The 18,622-nt window shown below is 37.0% G+C and overlaps 1 protein-coding gene across 1 annotated transcript in view; it reads left to right on the forward strand.

Moving 5' to 3' along the window:
* Positions 1–18,622, forward strand: part of CCDC7 (coiled-coil domain containing 7) — a 341,366-nt gene that overhangs the window by 295,723 nt on the left and 27,021 nt on the right. The window contains 4 exon segments of the mRNA XM_021064965.1: positions 1,390–1,473; positions 3,562–3,666; positions 13,435–13,518; positions 18,531–18,614. Of these exon segments, the coding sequence (XP_020920624.1) occupies positions 1,390–1,473; positions 3,562–3,666; positions 13,435–13,518; positions 18,531–18,614 (357 nt within the window).

Below are 18,622 nucleotides of genomic sequence, written 5' to 3' on the forward strand. Positions count from 1 at the left end.
AACTTCAGGAGGGTGGGTTTGAAAAATGGGTTAAGCAGCGAGAGGGTATTTATTGTGAAGGAGGGAACTGCGATTCTTACTAAATTGCTTTAGCCTATGCCTTTTCCCCTCTGCTCCCAAACGCTCTTCTTAATGCTTCCTTGCTTACATAAGCATCCTTACATGCTTATTTCAACTGGGCCTGTCATCCTTGACCTCTACCCGTTAGAGAAGAAGCAGAGAGCCCCAATTACATCTACTAATATCCCTCATTTTGCATTGCTGTAGCTCATACTGCTCTCACAAAATGCAATTATGTACTTGCTGAAACTTGTTTGTCCAGTCTGAGGTATTTTGGATCATTTTGGTAATGATACCCCAAGCTGGCCTCCTCCTCTTTGCATTTTGGCTCCAAGGGTCACAGTACAATCTTTCATACTTAACTCCTGGTCTCTCAGCCACTACGACAAGGCAAGATCCACCTTATGGTGTCAGGTTCTGGAGCAGCTTCCAGCCTGGGTACATGCTCCTCTGTAACCAGCTTTCAGTTTACTGGACACCTTATTTGACCCAAGTCACCAATCCTACTTACCCCTTTTTTAGCATGAAAAGTTTTCTTTAATAAGTTTCACGTAGTTTTCCCCTCCTTTGACCTAGCTAGTAGTTTCTAAGCCCTGCAAAATGTTCAGATCACAGGAAGAACGCAAACGGAATGAATGGGATGCAGTCCCAGTGCTGATACCGTTACAGATTTACCCAGTTTCCCCTGCCCTGCTACAAGGTGTACATCCCAAGAGGACCTGGTAGGCAATTTTGCTTAGACGGCAGAATATCTTGTTCTCCCTCTACACATTGGTGTCTCCTTGGTTTACGTAACCTGAGAAATGGCGTGAGATGGTCTGGAGAGAGTCAAAGAATTGCTTCCCGGTAGTAACTTGCTGCGAAATGGAACCATGGTTGGTTACTTGACCAGTGGGGGGAAAAGATGCCATGTCCCTCCCAGTAAGCATATCCTTACAGTCTGAGAGTGCTCTTAGTGTCAGTTTGGAAGATAGATATCCTTTACATGAACTTCCCAGGATGATTAAATTTGTATGAAACCCAGCATTGTCTATAGAGACCACTGGTTAAGGAATTATGAGGCATCAGCTTATGCTCTGTATGTGTTTATCTCTGTATGTGTTCCCAATCAAGTCACAAAACATCTCTAAGCTGCAATATCATGAGGCTTATATGATTGCTAAGAGCCCTTCAAATTCTACTGTTTATGACTGTGCAATGCAGACATTATATCATTTCCCTTCTGTAATAACAAATACTGAATAAGTACTACACACACACACACACACACACACGTGTGTGTTAAAAGTTATCTTAGAAAGTGTTTTGTAATCTGTTTTATATCTATAGAGACTGATATAGAACACAGAACAGATAATGGCAGAAGAGCAAAAATAAGTGGTAAAATCAAGGCACATCTTAAGAGTCAACCTGGTAAGAATGAAAATTTTTCAAGTCTAATGTTTATGGTTTATATCTTTTCCAGGATATGTAATTAATTATGCATCATTAATGACAAGCTATATTTGTTATTATTAATGGGCAAAATATTCATAAATTCACTTTCATAATTTAACTCTAGTATTTACTACCAATGGAAATTTCTCTGGATATTGCTAGTTTTTAGTCATCCATTTAGAAAGTAATGCATAAATCTAGTGCTCTAATGACTTTAGAATATGCTTATTTTAAATATTCCCAACTGCTGTTCTACTCATTTTCGTTGTTGTCCTAGAAGAAAAGAAGCAAAAAGGCTAGTTTATGGGTCTTTTTTTTTTTTTGGTCTTTTTGTCTTTTTAGGGCACCCACAGCGTATGGAGGTTCCCAGGCTATGGGTCTAATAGGAGCCTCCGGCCACAGCCACAGCCACAGCCACACTAGATCAGAGCCACGTCTGTGACCTACACCACAGCTCTCTGCAACACCGGATCCTTAACCCATTGAGTGAGGCCAGGGATCGAACCCAAAACCTCATCCATTCCTACTTGGATTCGTTTCTGCTGTGCCATGACAGGAACTCCTGTGAGTCTTATAAGAAGAGGAATATAGCATTTATTTCATATATTACCAATTACATGTACATAATTAAGTAGACAAGTAAATTTATTTCTCTACCAGAGTGGAGTTCTCTCACTGAATTTTAAAATTTACTGATACCACTTTAGATCTGCAGCAATAGAGTTACATGCATTTCTCTTTGATACAAGAAATACTATAGTTATGAACTTCTTGCAGAATTGATGCTGAAAGCCAGAATTTGAAAGTAACTGAATCTTTAGACAAAAGCACCAAATGTGTTTTACCTGAAATTAAATATTAAGGCAAGTTTTCTGTAACTTTGGTTTTGAATGATTTATTTGATTTTATTCCCACTTTTATTCCTGGAAAAAAGTAGTTAAAATTAACCAAATAAAAATTATTTACTCTTACAGCTATTAACTAGGGAAAAGCTGGTGGTGTAAAAATAAAATTGTTTTACCAAGCAGTTAGATTTGTTTTGTATTTTATTTTAACTAATTTGGAATATAAGCCATTTTTCCATGTCTTTAATTATCAGAGTTTTTGTTTAGGATCTTTGAAAAAATTTTTGTTTCATTGTTGCTTATGTTATAGTAGGAATCCTTGTCAATATGAATAACAACCTTAGACAAGCAGTAAAGTGCTCTTATTTACATTATTCAATTTAAATGTCATGCCTTTTAACAACAAAATTTAGTTATTTTATACTTATTTATTAATGGTAAATTTGTAACTAAATGCTCTAAATAAAATTCAAAAGAAACTGCTAAGAGGAAGGAAGTTGCAGTGAATGTACTGATCACATATAGAAATGAAAAAAACGTTATGTCCCACCTTAACAGGAACGTCCCTACCAAATGAATGCGTTTTTAATGTACATTCAATATACAATTAAATATAACAGAAAGTTATATTTATTAGGAAAAACTCTAGAATGACTGAATTTGCAAAACACTTTGTATTGCATGAAAAAAGTCCTAGTTAAGGAACTATGAGGCATCAGTTTACAGATCAGTTTTGTCATTACCTGGATATGTGGCTGAGGTCAAATCACTCAACATTTCTAAGCCTCACTATAATGAAGTTTATAACATTGCTAATGGCTCTTCCAGTTCCAGGGTATTATGTCTGCAATTCAGACATTTCATTTTAATTCTTCTCCTGTAATAAAAAAAAACACTAATTAAAGGACACACATATAAACATACACATGTTATTATTTAACTTACAAAAGTATTTTGGGAGTTCCCCTTGTGGCTCAGTGGTAATGTACCCAACTCTAGTATCCATGAGGATGTGGGTTCAGTCCCTGGCATTGCTCAGTGGGTTAAGGATCCAGCGTTGCCATGAACCGTGGTGCAGATTACAGATGCGGCCCAGATCCTGCATTGCTCTGACTGGTGTAGGCTGGCATCTGTAGCTCTGATTCAATCCCTAGCCTGAGAACTTCCATATGCTGCAGAAGCAGCCCTAAAAAAGCATTTCAAAACTTTATTTCTACAGATGCTGATATACAGCTCTTCCCAGATGCTATTGGAAGAGGTTTTATGAAGGATGAATTCAAGATACAACCCATGAGTCATCCCAATAAGAATAAGAATATTTCAGGTATATTTCTTTTTTCTCTCCTCTGGAGTTTATTTAACTTTGGATCTTTAGTGACTATAGTACCTATATGCTATTATAGAGAATAAAAAGTCTTCATAAATTCCCTCCTATAATTACTGGAACTTTAGCCATTCCTATCAATAGAGAATTAGCTAAATATTGTTAATTTTAAAATTCATTCAACTAAAAAGTGATCCATAACAATTCAATGATATAGTGAGCTTGGAATATGCTTGATGGAAGCATTTAAAATGCTATTCTACTCACTTTCTTTTTTCAGGTTAGAAGGATAGTTGTTTTTATTTGCCAGTGTGAAAAAGCTAGTTTATGAATGGGATTAAAATAGGGATTTAGCAGATAGTTATTTCATTGGTTACTATTTCCCTTTACATAAATAAACTATCAGGCACATTTTTAATATCTCAGGTGAAGTAGTTGTCTTTAGTTTTGTTGTATAGTTCATAGCTTATACTATTGCCATTGTCTTGGCTTTAGCATTCTTGGACTTTGGTGTGATATTAAATGAGCAGAGAGCTTAGAAAAATAAGGGAAAGAGGAGTTATCATTGTGGCTCAACCAGTTACAAACCTGACTAGTATCCATGAGGATGTGGGTTTAATCCCTAGCCTGGCTCATTGTGTTAAGGATCCTTGCGCTATGATGTAGGTCACAGATGTGACTCTGATCCGCATTGCTGCTGCTGTGGTGGCTGCAGCTCAAATTTGACCTCTAGCCTGGGAACTTCCATATGCTGCAGATGCGGCCCTAAAAAGCTAAAAAATGGGGTGGGTGGGGAGACACTCAAAAGAATCTTTCTTAAAACAACTGCCATTAAAGATGGCAGAGTAATAACTCTGAGCTCACGTTAGCTCATGGACACTGAAAAATTACAACTGTTTATAGAACAGCTATCAATACAAAATACTGGAACCTATCAGGAAAGATCTTCCACAACTAAGGATATAAAAAAGAACCACACAAGATGGATAGTCGGGGCAGAGTCATGGTTTATTCAAGTCTCTGGCTTGGGCAACTCATGAATGGGAGAATAATTACAATAGTCAAGATTCTCACAAAGGAGTAAGGAGTCTGAGCCCCATATCATGCTGCCTAGCACAAAGGTCCTACCTGCACCAAGAAGATGAGTCCTCAGAATATTTGACTTTGAGGCCCAATGGGGCTTGCTTTCAGGAGTTCCAGAGGACTTTCTGAATAGAGACTTCACTCTCAAAGGGCACATACAACATCTCTCATGCTATAGGATCCAGTGTATAGGCAATAATTTAAAGGAGTCTGGATCAGACCTATCTGCTAATCTTGAAGGGTCTCCTTGAGGACATGGACACTGATAGCAGCCATTCTTGGGAGTTTTTTCTACCATAAGGACACTGGTGCTGCACTACCACTTTGGAATCCTCTCTCTAACATTAGCCTCAGGACCCAGCCCCACAACTAACTACCAACCAATAAGCACCAGTACTGGGATGACTCAAACCAGGCAACTAACTGGAAGGTGACACAGCCTGACCCATCAGAAGAGAGCCAGAACCTCTGAGCCCACAACCACCCCTGAAAACAGCCCTACACACTGGAGAGTCCAGGACCTGGCCCCACACACCAATGCCCAGGGCACTAGACCAAGACCCCCCCAGGGCCCTATAGCCACAGAACCCAGGACCCAGATCCACCCAGCAGTGGGCAGGCACCAACCCTAGAATCACTGCCTCTGCCAACAATAACCTTGTTGTAACTTTGGAATCAGTCTCTCCAACCACTATGCCAGTAACAAACCCAGGACAATGGCATCTCTATAGTCTGTGGACCCAGACCACCCACCAGCAGGAAAGCACCTGCCCTACAACCAGCTGGGCTTCATTCCTGGCCATGAGGAGTCTGCCATAGCTTTAGGGCCAGCCTCACACGTGAGTGGGTGGATATCATCTGCAAGAAAATGCAGGTCTACAGCATGAAGACCCAGCCTACCCACCAGGAGGCCAACACCATCTATGGGACCCGGAGCCCTGCAGCCATACCCCAGGACCTGTCACTACCAGGTGAGCCAGTGCTACCCCCTGGACCTGGCTCTACCCCACTGGTAGGCTGGCACCAGCCCCAGGACTTCCTGGACATGACTCCTGGATGGACTAACCCCAGTTCCCCCCAGGGTTCCACAGCCAGCAACCTCATGACCCAAACCTGCCAATCAGTTGCTAGCAGCCTCTGCACAGTAAGGGCCTGGTAAATAACTGGAGCCAATGAAGCCAACCAAGCCACTCATACCAGTCAGCTTCCACAGCAAAAGGACCCACACAGCACATATAGGGGTACCCATAGAGAATATAGTTCTGATGACAAGAGGGGAGTATACTACTGGAATTCATAGGAAATTTCTTAAAAAAGCCCTCTTCCCCAAGGTTGGGAAATGTAATCCTCCTCTAGATATATAGAAATATGAACAGCAAATTAGACAAAATAAATCAACTGGGAAAAATATTCGAAATGAAGGAATAAGTTACACCCCCAGAAGAAGACAAGGAGATACACAACTACCCAAGAAGGAATTCAAGGCAATGATCCTAAACAACCTGGGAGAAGAATGGATGGACAGATTGAGAAATTAGAAGGTTTGTTTGTTTGTTTGTTTGTTTTAGGGCCACACCTGTGGCATATGGAAGTTTACAGGCTAGGGGTCAAATTGGAGCAGCAGCTGCTGGCCTACACCATAGCCATATCAATGCCATATCTGAGCCATTTCTGTGACCTAAACCACAGCTCACAGCAAAACTGGATCCTTAACCCACTGAGAGAGGCCAGGGATTGAACCCACATCCTTATAGATACTAGCCAGGTTTGTTTCCACTGAGCCACAACAGGAACTCTGAAAAATTAGAAGTTTTAAACAGATTTGGAAAATATAAAGAAAAATAAACAGAGATGAAGAATGCAATAACTGATATGAAAAATATACTAGAAGGAATCAGTAGTAGACTAAATGGTACATAGGAACAGACCATTGATCTGGAAGACAAGAGTAGTGGAAATCACTGATGCCCAGCAGAAAAAAGAAAAAAGATTGAAAAGAAAGGAAGAGACTTCTGGAACAACATCAAGCCACTAATATTCACATTAGATGAGTCCTAAAAGGGCAAGAGAAAGAAAGAGGGGCAGAGAACATATTTAAAGACATAATAGTTGAAAATGTCCCTAACTTGGGAGATGGAAAAGAAAAAATAAACGTCTAGAAATCCCAGAGAGTCCCAAACAGGATCAGTCCAAAGAGGAACTCACCAAGGCACATTATAATTAAAAAGGCATAAATTGAAGATAGAGAATATTAAAAGCAGCAAGAGAAAAACAATGTTACATACAGTGGCATGCCTGTAAGGCTATCATCTGACTTTTCAGCAGAAACTTTGCAGGACAGAAGGGAGTGGCAAATGTATTTATGGATGAAAAGGAATAACCTAGAACCAAGAAAGCTCTATCCAGCAAGGCTGTCATTCAGATTTCATGGGGAGATCAAAAGCTTAACAGGCAATCCAAAGCTAAAAGAGTTCTATACCACCAAACCAGCTTTACCAGAAATATTAAAGGGATAATCTCTAAGCAAAAAAAAAAAAAGAAAAGGTCACAACTAGAAACATGAAAATTATGAAAGGAAAAAGCTCATCAGTAAATGCAAATATATAGTAAAAGTAGAAAATCAACCATATTCAAAGCTAATAGGAAGGATTAAATATAAAAGTAAAAGCATCTATATCCACAATATGATGTTAAGAAATACAGAAATAAATGTAAAATATGATCAAAAACCAGTAATCATGAGGGGAGAAGAGTACATATTAAGGATTGTTAAAATGCGTTTGAAATTAAGAGATCAGGATTTAAAACAATCAGGTATATACATAATGGGGGGGGAAATTGCTATATATAAATCTCATGGTAACCAAAAACAAATTCTGAAATAAATACACACTCAAAAAAAGAGGAATCCAAACATAATGCTCAATATCAAATCTTTCTCATCAAACTACAAGAGAGGGAAAGAAATAGAAGGGAAGAAAAAAACACGTAGAAAACCAATACTAAAAACTATTAACAAATGGACAATAAGAACACACATGTCAATAATTATTTGAAGTTTAAATGGAATAAATGCTCCAATCAAAAAACATAGAGTGGGAGTTCCCGTCATGGCGCAGTGGTTAACGAATCTGACTAGGAACCATGAGGTTGCGGGTTCGGTCCCTGCCCTTGCTCAGTGGGTTGATGATCCGGCATTGCCGTGAGCTGTGATGTAGGTTGCAGACGCGGCTCGGATCTGGCATTGCTGTGGCTCTGGCGTAGGCTGGTGGCTGCGGCTCCGATTCGACCCCTAGCCTGGGAACCTCCATATGCCGCAGGAGCGGCCCAAGAAATAGCAAAAAGACAAAAAAAAAAACCCATAGAGTGGGAGTTCCCTTCATGGCTCAGCAGTTAACAAACCCGACTAGGATCCATGAGGATGCAAGTTCAAAACCTGGCCTCACTCAGTGGGTTAAGGATCCTGCATTGCTGTGGTTGTGGTGTAGGCCCACAGGTACAGCTCCAATTCGATCGCTAGCCTGGGAACTTCCATATGCCATGGATGCAGCACTAAAAAAAAAAAAAAAAGCAAAAAAAAAAAAGAGTGACTGAATGAATATAAAAACAAGACCCCTTATATATGCTGCCTAAGAGAGATTCATTTTAGATATAAAGACATACACATACTAAAGGTGAAAAGAAGGGAAAAAGGAAAGCAAAAGAAAGCCTAGGTTGCAATAGTTATATCAGACAAAATAGACTTTAAGACAAATATTATAATAAGAAACATACATAAGGATATTTTGTAATAATCCAAAGGCTTAATCCAAGAAGATGATATAACAATGGAAAACTATATTCATCCAACATAGGAGCTCCTAAATAAATAAAACAAATATTAATGGACATAAAGGGAGAAACAGTAACACAATAATAGTGAGAAACTTTAAAACCCTACATCAATTGGCCTTTAATGACACGGTAGACCATGTGGACTTAATAGATGTATAGAACATTCCATCCAACAGCAGTAGAACATAATTCAAGTCCACCTAGAACATTCTCAAGGTTAGATCACATAATTGCCCACAAAGCAAGCCTGGAGTAAACTGAAATCATAACCAGTATATTTTCCTGGTTGATACTGGTTGTGCTGTGGAAGTGGCCCTAAAAAGACAAAAGACAAAAAAAAGAAAAAAGAAAGAAAGAAAGAAAGAGAAAAAACTACAAAATACACAAACATGTGGAGCTAAACAACATGCAACTAAACAACCAATGAATCACTGAAAAAATCAAAGAGGAAATCATAAAATACTTAGAGACATGAAAATGAAGACAAAACAATCCAAAATCTAAGGGACACATTACAAGTAGTTCTAAAATGAAAGTTTATACCAGTGAATACAAACCTCAGAAAACATGAAAAGTCTTTAAAAAGATAAACAAAATTCACAAATCTTTAGCGAATCTCATCAAGAATAAGATACAGGGCCAAAATCAGAAATGAAAAAAGAGCTTAAAACTGATACCACAGAAGCACAAAGGATCATAAGAGATTGCCAGTGGAAACCATATGGCAATAAAATGGACAATTCAGAAGAAATATGCAATCTCACAAGAGTGAACCAAGAAGAAAAAGAAAATATGAACAGACTAATTACCAGTAATGAAATTGAATTAGTAATTAAAACAAACAAAGTCCAAGAAGAAATGGCTTTACTGGAGAATTCTATGAAAAAACTAAAGAAGACTTAACGCCTATACTTCTCAAAGTACTGCACAAAATTGCAGAGGAAGACATGCTTCCAAAGTCATTCTGTGAGGCCAGCATCACATGTTACCAAAATCAAAGAAAGATACTACAGGAAAGAAAATTACACAGATGAACACAGATGCAGAAGTCATCAACAATATATTAGCAAACTGAATTCAACAATACAAAAAGTTCATACACCATAGTCAAGTGGGATTTATCCAAGGATGCAAAGATGTTCCAATATCTGCAAGTCCATCAATGGGATACATTACATCAACAAACTGAAAAATAAAAACTATATAATTATCTCAACAGATGCAAAAAAAGATTTTGACAAAATTCACCATCCATTTATTATAAGAACACTCCAGAAAGGGGGTATACAGAGAATATACCTCAACATAATAAAAGTCATAAATGATAATCCCACAACTAACATCATACTCAACAGTGAGAAATAAAAACATTTCCTCTAAGATGGAACAAGAATAGGATGCCCGTGCTGGCCACTTTTATTCAACATAGTATTGGAAGTCCTAGCCACCACAATAAGACAAAAGAAATAGAAGGAATCCAAATTGAAAAGGGAAAACTAGAAGTTCCCATGGTAGCACAGCAATAGAATCCAACTAGTATCCATGAGGATGCAGGTTCGATCCCTGGCCTTCCTCAGTGGGTTAAGGATCCAGCATTGCCATGAGCTGTAGTGTAGGCTGCAGATGCAGCTCAGATCTGGCATTGCTGTGGCTGTGGCATAGGACAGCAGCTACAGCTCAGATTCAACCCCTAGCCTGGGAACTTCCATGTTCCATGAGTGTGGCCCTAAAAAGACAAAAAAAAAGGGGGGGGACTAAAATTGTCGCTATTTGTACAACATGATACTATACAAAGAGAATCCTAAAACAACTACCAAAAATATACTAGTGCTCATCAATAAATTCATTAATTTTCAGGATACAAAATTAATATAGAGAAATATATTGCCATTCTATACACTAATAACAGACTATTGGAAAGAGAAATTAAGGAAATTATCCCATTTACAGTTGCATCAAAAAGAATAAAATACTTAGGAATAAACTTAACCTAAGGAGGTAAGACACTGAGGAAAGGAATCGAAGATGACATAAACAGATGGAAATATGTACCATGTTTATGGATTGGTAGCATTAGTATTTGTTTAAAAACACCATATTACCCAAGGCAATCTACAGATTCAATGCAATTCTTATCAAATTGCCAAAGGCATTTTTTAGGATTAGAAATAATTGTAAAATAGTATGAAAACAAACAAACAAACAAAAAAACCAAATAGGCGAAACAGTCTTGAGAGAGAAGAACAGAGCTGGTGGTAGCATGGTCCCTAACTTCAGACTATACTACAAGGGTCCACTAATCAAAGCTGTGTGATACAGGTACAAAATCAGACATAGATCACAGGAAAAGAGTAGAGAGCCCAGAAATAAGCCCACACACATACGGGCAATTAATCTACAACAAGGGAGATAAGAATGTGAAATGGAGAAAAGGGAAGTCTATTCAGTAAGTGGTGCTGGGGAAACTGAACAGCTACAAGAATGAAATTAGAATATTCTCTAATTAGATTATTCTCTTTAGTCTATACAAAACTAAACACAAAATGGATTAAAGACATAACTGTAAAACTGGAAGCAATGAAGGAGTGTTGTCTTTTCTCCACATCCTCTCCCGCATTTATTGTTTGTTGATTTGTTAATGATGGCCACTCTAACTGGTGTGAGGTGGTACCTCTTCGTTGTTTTGTTTGCGTTTCTCTAATAATTAGTAATGTTGAGCATTTTTTCATGGGCCTGCTGGCCACCTGTAAGTCTTATTTGGAGAAATGTTTATTTAGGTCTTCACCCCATTTTTCAATTGGGTTGTTTGTTTTTTTTGTTGTTGTTGAGTTGGATGAATTGCTTGTGTGTTTTGGAGATTAAAACTGTGTCTATTGCATCGTTTGCAAAAGTTTTCTCCCATTCCGGGTTGTCTTTTAATTTTTTTTAATGGTTTCCTTGGCTGTCCAGAAGCTTTTGCATTTAATTAGGTCCCATTGATTTATTTGTGTCTCTGTTGTCTTTATTCTAGGAGGTGGGTTAAACAAGATGTTGCTGTGATGTATGTCAAAGAACATTCTGCCTATGTTTTCCTATATGAGGTTTATAGTATCTGCCTTAAATTTAGGTCTTTAATCCATTTTGAGTTTTTTTGTGTGTATGGCATTAGAAAATGTTCTAATTTCATTCTCTTACATGTGGTTGTCCAGTTTTCCCAGCACCATTTATTGAAGAGACTGTCTTTCCTCCATTGGATATTCTTGCCTCCTTTGTCATAGATTAGTTAACCATAGGTACTCGGGTTTATTTCTGGGCTTTCCATCCTGTTCCAATGATTTATATATCTGTTTTTGTGCCAGTACCATACTGTTTTGATGAATGTAGCTTTGTAGTCAAGTGTGAAGTCAGGGAGACTGATTCCTCCAGTTCCTTTTTTTCTTTTTAATATTGCTTTGGCTATTCAAGGTCTTTTGTGTTTCCATTCAAATTTTAAAATATTTTGTTCTGGTTCTAAGGAATGTCATTGATAATTTAATAGGGACTCCATTCTCCTTAGTTATATCTATTGGGAAAAGACCAGAGAGCCTAAAATATATTAGGTAGTGTTCCCTAACTGTACGTGGCTATAGATCATATTACTTTCACAAAATGTTGTTACTTATTGAAAACCTGCCTGCCTACTCTGATGCATTTTTGTTTATTTTGTTAATGATGCGCCAGGTCGTACCCTCTCTGTAAAGAATGCCGTATGGTTACATTAGTGTGACCTTTTACATTTATTCATGGGCTCAGCCATTTCCTCAAAGAAGACTTCTGCTGGATAATATCAGGATGATGACAGGTTTACAGCAACACTTACACGCTCTACTAGAACTAACATTCATGCACTAAACTTTTGACCCAGGGAAACAGGCATTCAAACAGAGCCCTTTGTTAAAACCACTAACATTAAAAAGGCAACTGTATGCCCTAGGATAAACCCTTTAGGTCCCCAATCCTAGGCATCCTTATCTCAGTATGAACACCTTTTTAGTAACTTTCATGTATTTTTTATGTCATCAAACGTAGGAAATAGTTGTTAATTATACCAAAAAATTCAAATTACATTAAAACTCAAATGGAAAAGGATCTAATCAGAATCCTGGTTCTGGTACAATTTCACCATTTCCTCCTTACAAGACATAAAGTCTACATGCTAGAGGAAACTTAGAGGCACTTTTTCTCAACCCAGTACACATCGCATTATTCTTTAAATCAGTAATGCCTACATGATTTACAGTTATATAACCTAAAAGGGAATTAAAATTTTCCTTGGTAAGTCAAAGAATCTCTGGCTCATGGTAAGTTTCTGTGACTGAGAAGACTGTGATTTACATTTCTTTGTTGGAAAAAGTGTTTTGTGCCGCACTGGGTATATCCCTACAGAATAAGTATCCTTTTAATATAAACCTGGAAATTATATTATTATTGTACCTTTTCTAAGATGATTTCAACTTGTATGAGAGGCAGCACCGTATAGGAAAAGCACTGGTTTGGGTATTGCAGAAAAAGCACTTTTTAAGCACAAAGTAGTACATCAATTTTGTCTTTCCCTGGATATTTGGTTTTGGTCAAATAGTAAATATCTCTAAGCTTTAATATAATGTGGATTATATCATTGCTTCATTTGTTCTACGTTAAGATTTTGTGATTCTCCAAACCAGATATTTTGATATAATTCATGTTACATAATAACAAGTGCTAATTAAGTTAGTGCTGCACACACACACACACACACACACACACACACACGCGCGCGCGCGCGCGCGCACACACACCTTTGTATGTAAATGGTTACCAAGCGAAATGATTTGAAATTTGTTCCTTCTGCAGGGACTAATGTAGAAGGCTCGAGAGATAAAACTATAAGAGGTGTACAAAAGGGACAATTCAAGACGCAATCGATGAATCTCCCTGGTAAGAACAAGAATTTTACAAATCTAAGATTTCAGGTTTACTTATCTTCTCTGGAGTTTAATTAAATAAGGATCATTAATAACATCAGTATCTATGGTTTATTATTACATGGACAAAAGTTTTCAAGGTTTCCTTCTTTAATTAGCTGAATTTTTGTTATTAAATATCAGTATAAAACTAGCTACACATTAGTTTTAGAACTCACTCATTTAGGATGTAATCCATAAAAACCAATACTTTAATATCCTTAGAGTATGTTTGGTACTAATATGTCCAATTACATTCTATTTAACTGCTATGTTTGGCTTAGAATTTTCAAGTGCGGAAAGGCTCACTGAGGAATGTGATAAGAAGAGTGTAACAGATGGTTATCTCAGTGATTATCAATTCCCTCTTTATTAGAGCTGGAGTAACAGGGTTAGACACACTTCTTTATGCTGTTTTCAGTGATACTGAAAGAAGACACCTTAATACAGAAAAGAAAGGGAAACAGACATTCAAACAGAGCCTTGTTAAAAGCACAAATATCAAGAGGCAGCTGTGTGCATGCCCAAGGAAGTGTCCACTGTGGAGCAACATGTTTGGCTTCACACCTCCGGGGAAAGAGATGTCAGTAGATACCTCTGAGAAGTCACTGTAAACAAACAAATGAGCAAGCAAACAAGCATGGTAAGCAACAAGCCCCAAAAAGGAGAACAGAAATCAGAATCCAGAGATGGTGTATTATCTAAAATGTCCAGGTATTAGCAAAAAAAAAAAATTGATGTGCATGGAAAGAGTAAATTGTGATACAAGCACAAGAAAAAGCAAGAAACAAAATATCCTTGTGAGAATCCTAGATGTTAGACTTAGCATAAAATGACTGCCTAGAAGTTATTATAAATGTGTTCAAAATATTAAAGGAAACCATGCAAGAAGAAATCAAAGTTATAAAAATATTTCATCAAAAAGACAGTTTCAAACTAAAATTAAAAAGTAATGTAAAAGAACCAGATGCAAATCAAATTCTGTGGTTGAAAATGCACAATAAGTTAAACGAAAGTATCACCTCAGGGGTTCAAGAGATTTGATTGGTCTGAAGAAAGAAACAGCAAACTTAAAGTAATGGGAATGCTAGGGGAACAGAGAAAGGAGCGGTAAAAAATATATGAAAAGATGGCTGAAAACTATTCAGTGAAAATTATAAACCTACACATTCAAGCTCAATGAAATTTAAGTAGGATAAGCACAGAGAAATACACAACTAGACCCATCATAGTAAAAGCATTGAAAGACTAGGACAAAAATAAGTTCTTGAAAGCAACAAGAGAAAACCAAATGATGGTGTAAAACAGAACCCTCATAACTATCATTTAGCAACAGAAGCTATGGAGGCCAGAAGGCAGTAGGATGGGGAATTGAAATGATGAAAGCAAAATCTGTCATCTAAGAAAATTATATCAGGCAAACTATCTCTCAAAAATGAAGGTGAAATAAAGAGATTCCCAAACAAACAGAAAAGAAACCTACAGACTGGAAGAAAATATTTGCACATGATGTGACCAACAAGGACTTAATTTCAAAAATGCATAAACAGCTTATATAATTCAGTAACAAAAAATTAACACCCAATCAAAAAATGGACGGAAAATCTGAATAGGCATCCCTCCAAAGAAGACATACAGATGGCCAATAGGCACATGAAAAGATGTTCAACACTGCTAACTATTAGAGAAATGCAAATTAAAACTAAAATGAGATACCACCTCACATCAATCAAAATGGCCATCATTAAAATAGGAACTCTCCTACTCTGTTGGCAGGAATGTAAATTGGTGCAGCCATTGTGGAAAACAGAATGGAAGTTCCTGGAAAAAACTAAGAGTTGCGTATGATCCAGCAATCCCACTCTTGGGCACATATCCAGACAAAACTATAGTTTGAAAAGATACATGCCCCACAGTATTCATTGCAGCACTCTTTACAATAGCCAAGACATGGAAACAACAGAAATGTCCATCAAGAGATAAATGGATATACACACAACTTGGAATGGACCTAGAGCTTATCAGACTAAGAGAAAAAGAAAGACAAATACCATATGATATCACTTAAATGTGGAATCTAAAAAATGACACAAATCAGCATATCTGTGAAACAAAACAGATTCACAGGGATAGAGAACAGATTTATGGTTGCCAAGTCATGGGGGAGTGAGGGACTGGGAGTTTGGGATTAGCAGAGGCAAACAATTTTATATGTGATGGATAAACAACAAGGTTCTACTCTATAGCACAGGGAACTATATTCAATATCCTGTGATAAGCCATAATGGAAAAGAATATATGTATATGAATTATGTTTCATATAATTATGGAAATGAATATATATTATATAATTATATATATAATTATATATTCAGAAGTTAACCCAACATTGTTAATCATCATAAATCAATTATAATTCAATAACTTTTTTTAAATGAAATTCCCAAGTAAATAAAACTGCAGTGAATCCAATGCTAGCAGACCCACTTTACAAGAAAAGCTAGAGAAGATTCTTACCACTGAAAATGAGTGATCTCACACAGTAATTTGAATCCACAAAAATGAAATTAAAATAAACAAACCAAAAAAACATGGCTTAGAGTATTTCTTCTATTACAAAAGACCATATAAATGTGTATTTGTCTCTTTTTCCCTTTAATTGATTTAAAAGATAATTGTATAACACAATAGGTATAAAACATACTCTTGGGCTGCTAACATATAGACATGTAATGTGTTACACAAGAGTACTGCAAAGAACATGATGTGAACAAGGATGAATTTAAATCAGAAAATGACACTAGATGGCAACTTGAATCCATAGCAACCAATGAAAAGAACCAAAGATTGTGAATGAAAATGATAATGTAACAACACTATAAATATTACATATGTGCACTAATTTTGTCTCTCAGCTTCTTTAAAAGTTATAAAGTTTCATAAAAAATTATAAAAACAATTTTAACCATGTCTTTAAATACAAGTGTAATGAATAATGCAATTGCATAAAATGGGAATAAAGGAATAAAATACATGGGAATCATATTTCTACATTTTCCTGGAATTAGTATAAATCTGAAGTTGATTCTAAAATGAACTATGCTGATTGTTGTACATTCTATGACTATATTAGTAACTGTTGATTATACATTTAAAAGGAGCGTATTGTATATTATGTTAAACATTAAAAAAACAGTTCAGTGAACTCCAAGCACAATAGGAATTTTTTAAATACTTTAGAACAATGAGAGGAGATGGTGAAGGAGGAAAATTGTGGCTCTTAATGGTTTTCTTCACCACATACCACAAATGCTCCTCATGTTTAACCCAGTCTCCCCTCAAGGGCTATTCTCATGGCCTCCTTGCGTATCCAAGGATCCACTGTTTTCTTACTTCAGATGAATCAGTTCTTCTTCTTCTTATCTATTGGAGAAAGATTGCGTATGTCTGCTAAGGCTCTCCAGTTATGTGTTGCTTTAGTGCACATTACTTTCACACATACAATAGCTTAATGACTGAAAACTTGTTCTGAAACCAACCCAACCTTTGGTTTTAGTAATGATACCACATGTGGTTTCCAACTCTGTTTAGGTTGCAGTGCTGATAAACTTCTGCCTGAGTGACAGTGCAAACTTGAAATACTCGTGGGCCTGACCATTGCTCCAAAGCAAGACTTCCAATCTATAATATCAGATATGACAGGTTCCAGCTTCAGTTACCTGCTGCGTTAGAACCAAATTTTGCCCACAAAACTTATACTTTATCCCGGTCTACAAACTGCTTATTATTCTTTACCATCTCTAATGCCTCCTTGACTTACAGTTACATACCTTTAAAAAAAAAAAAAAAAAAAAAAAGAAATTAGGAGTTCCCGTCGTGGCTCAGCCGTTAATGAAACTGATTAGTATCCATGAGGACATGGTTTCGATCCCTGGCCTATCTCAGTGGGTTAAGGATCCAGCGTTGCGACCTGTGGTATAGGTCGCAGATGTGGCTCGGATCCCATGTTGCTGTGGCTGTGGCGTAGGCCATCAGCTACAGCTCCAATTTGACCCCTAGCCCGGGAACCTCCATGTGCCATGGGTACGGCCTTAAAAAGACAAAAAAAAAAAAAAAAAAGGAAAGAAAGAAAAAAGAAAGAAAGAAATTAAATTATTCCAGGACAGGGAGTTCCCACTGTGGCTCAGTGAGTTACAAATCTGACTAGGACCCATGAGGATGCAGGTTCAATCATGGCCTCACTCAGTGGATTAAGGATCCGGAATTGCCGTGACCTGTTGGGTAGGTCGCAGATGCACCTCGGATCCTTCCTTGATGTGGTTGTGGGTAGGCTGGCAGTTGTGGGTAGGCTGGCAGCTACAGCTCTAATTCAACCCCTAGCCTGGGAATTTCCATATGCCATGCATGTGACCCTAAAAAGAAAAAATATATATATATTTATTTATATTTATATATAAATAAATAAAATATATATATATTTCCGGACAAGTCAAGGAATTTCTGCCTCACATTAATATTCTGTGACTGATGCCTGTTGGTTGCAACTTGACCTGGAAAAAAATGTTATGTCCCACCTCACCAGGTATATCCTTACCATATAAATGTGCTTTTAATGTACACAAGGAAGTTAAATTTATTAATATAAACTCTCTAGGATGACTTAAATTTGCAAGACTTCTGTATTTTGTGGGGGAAAAAAAACCCTAGTTAAGGAATTATGAGGCATCAATTTATGGATCCGTTTGTCACTACCTGTATAAGTGGCCTTGGCCAAATCACTAAACATTTCTGAGACTCAATATGAGAGGCTTATACGATTGCTCTTTCATTTCTAAGTGTTTTGATTCTGTAAGTCAGATTTCATTATTATTCTTTTTCTATAATAAAATAATGCTAATTAAAGGAATATTATATATACACAAACTCACACAACTACCTGATAATATTTACCTTATAAAAGTGTTTTCAAACTGTTTATTTATATAGACCCTGATACAGACAGGCTCCCAGATACTATTGGAATAGGTATACTAAAGAGAGAAATGATGACACTATCCAAGAGGCCTCCTGGTAAGAAC

Source organism: Sus scrofa, chromosome 10 (assembly GCF_000003025.6).
Source record: "Sus scrofa isolate TJ Tabasco breed Duroc chromosome 10, Sscrofa11.1, whole genome shotgun sequence".
NCBI lineage: Eukaryota > Metazoa > Chordata > Mammalia > Artiodactyla > Suidae > Sus > Sus scrofa.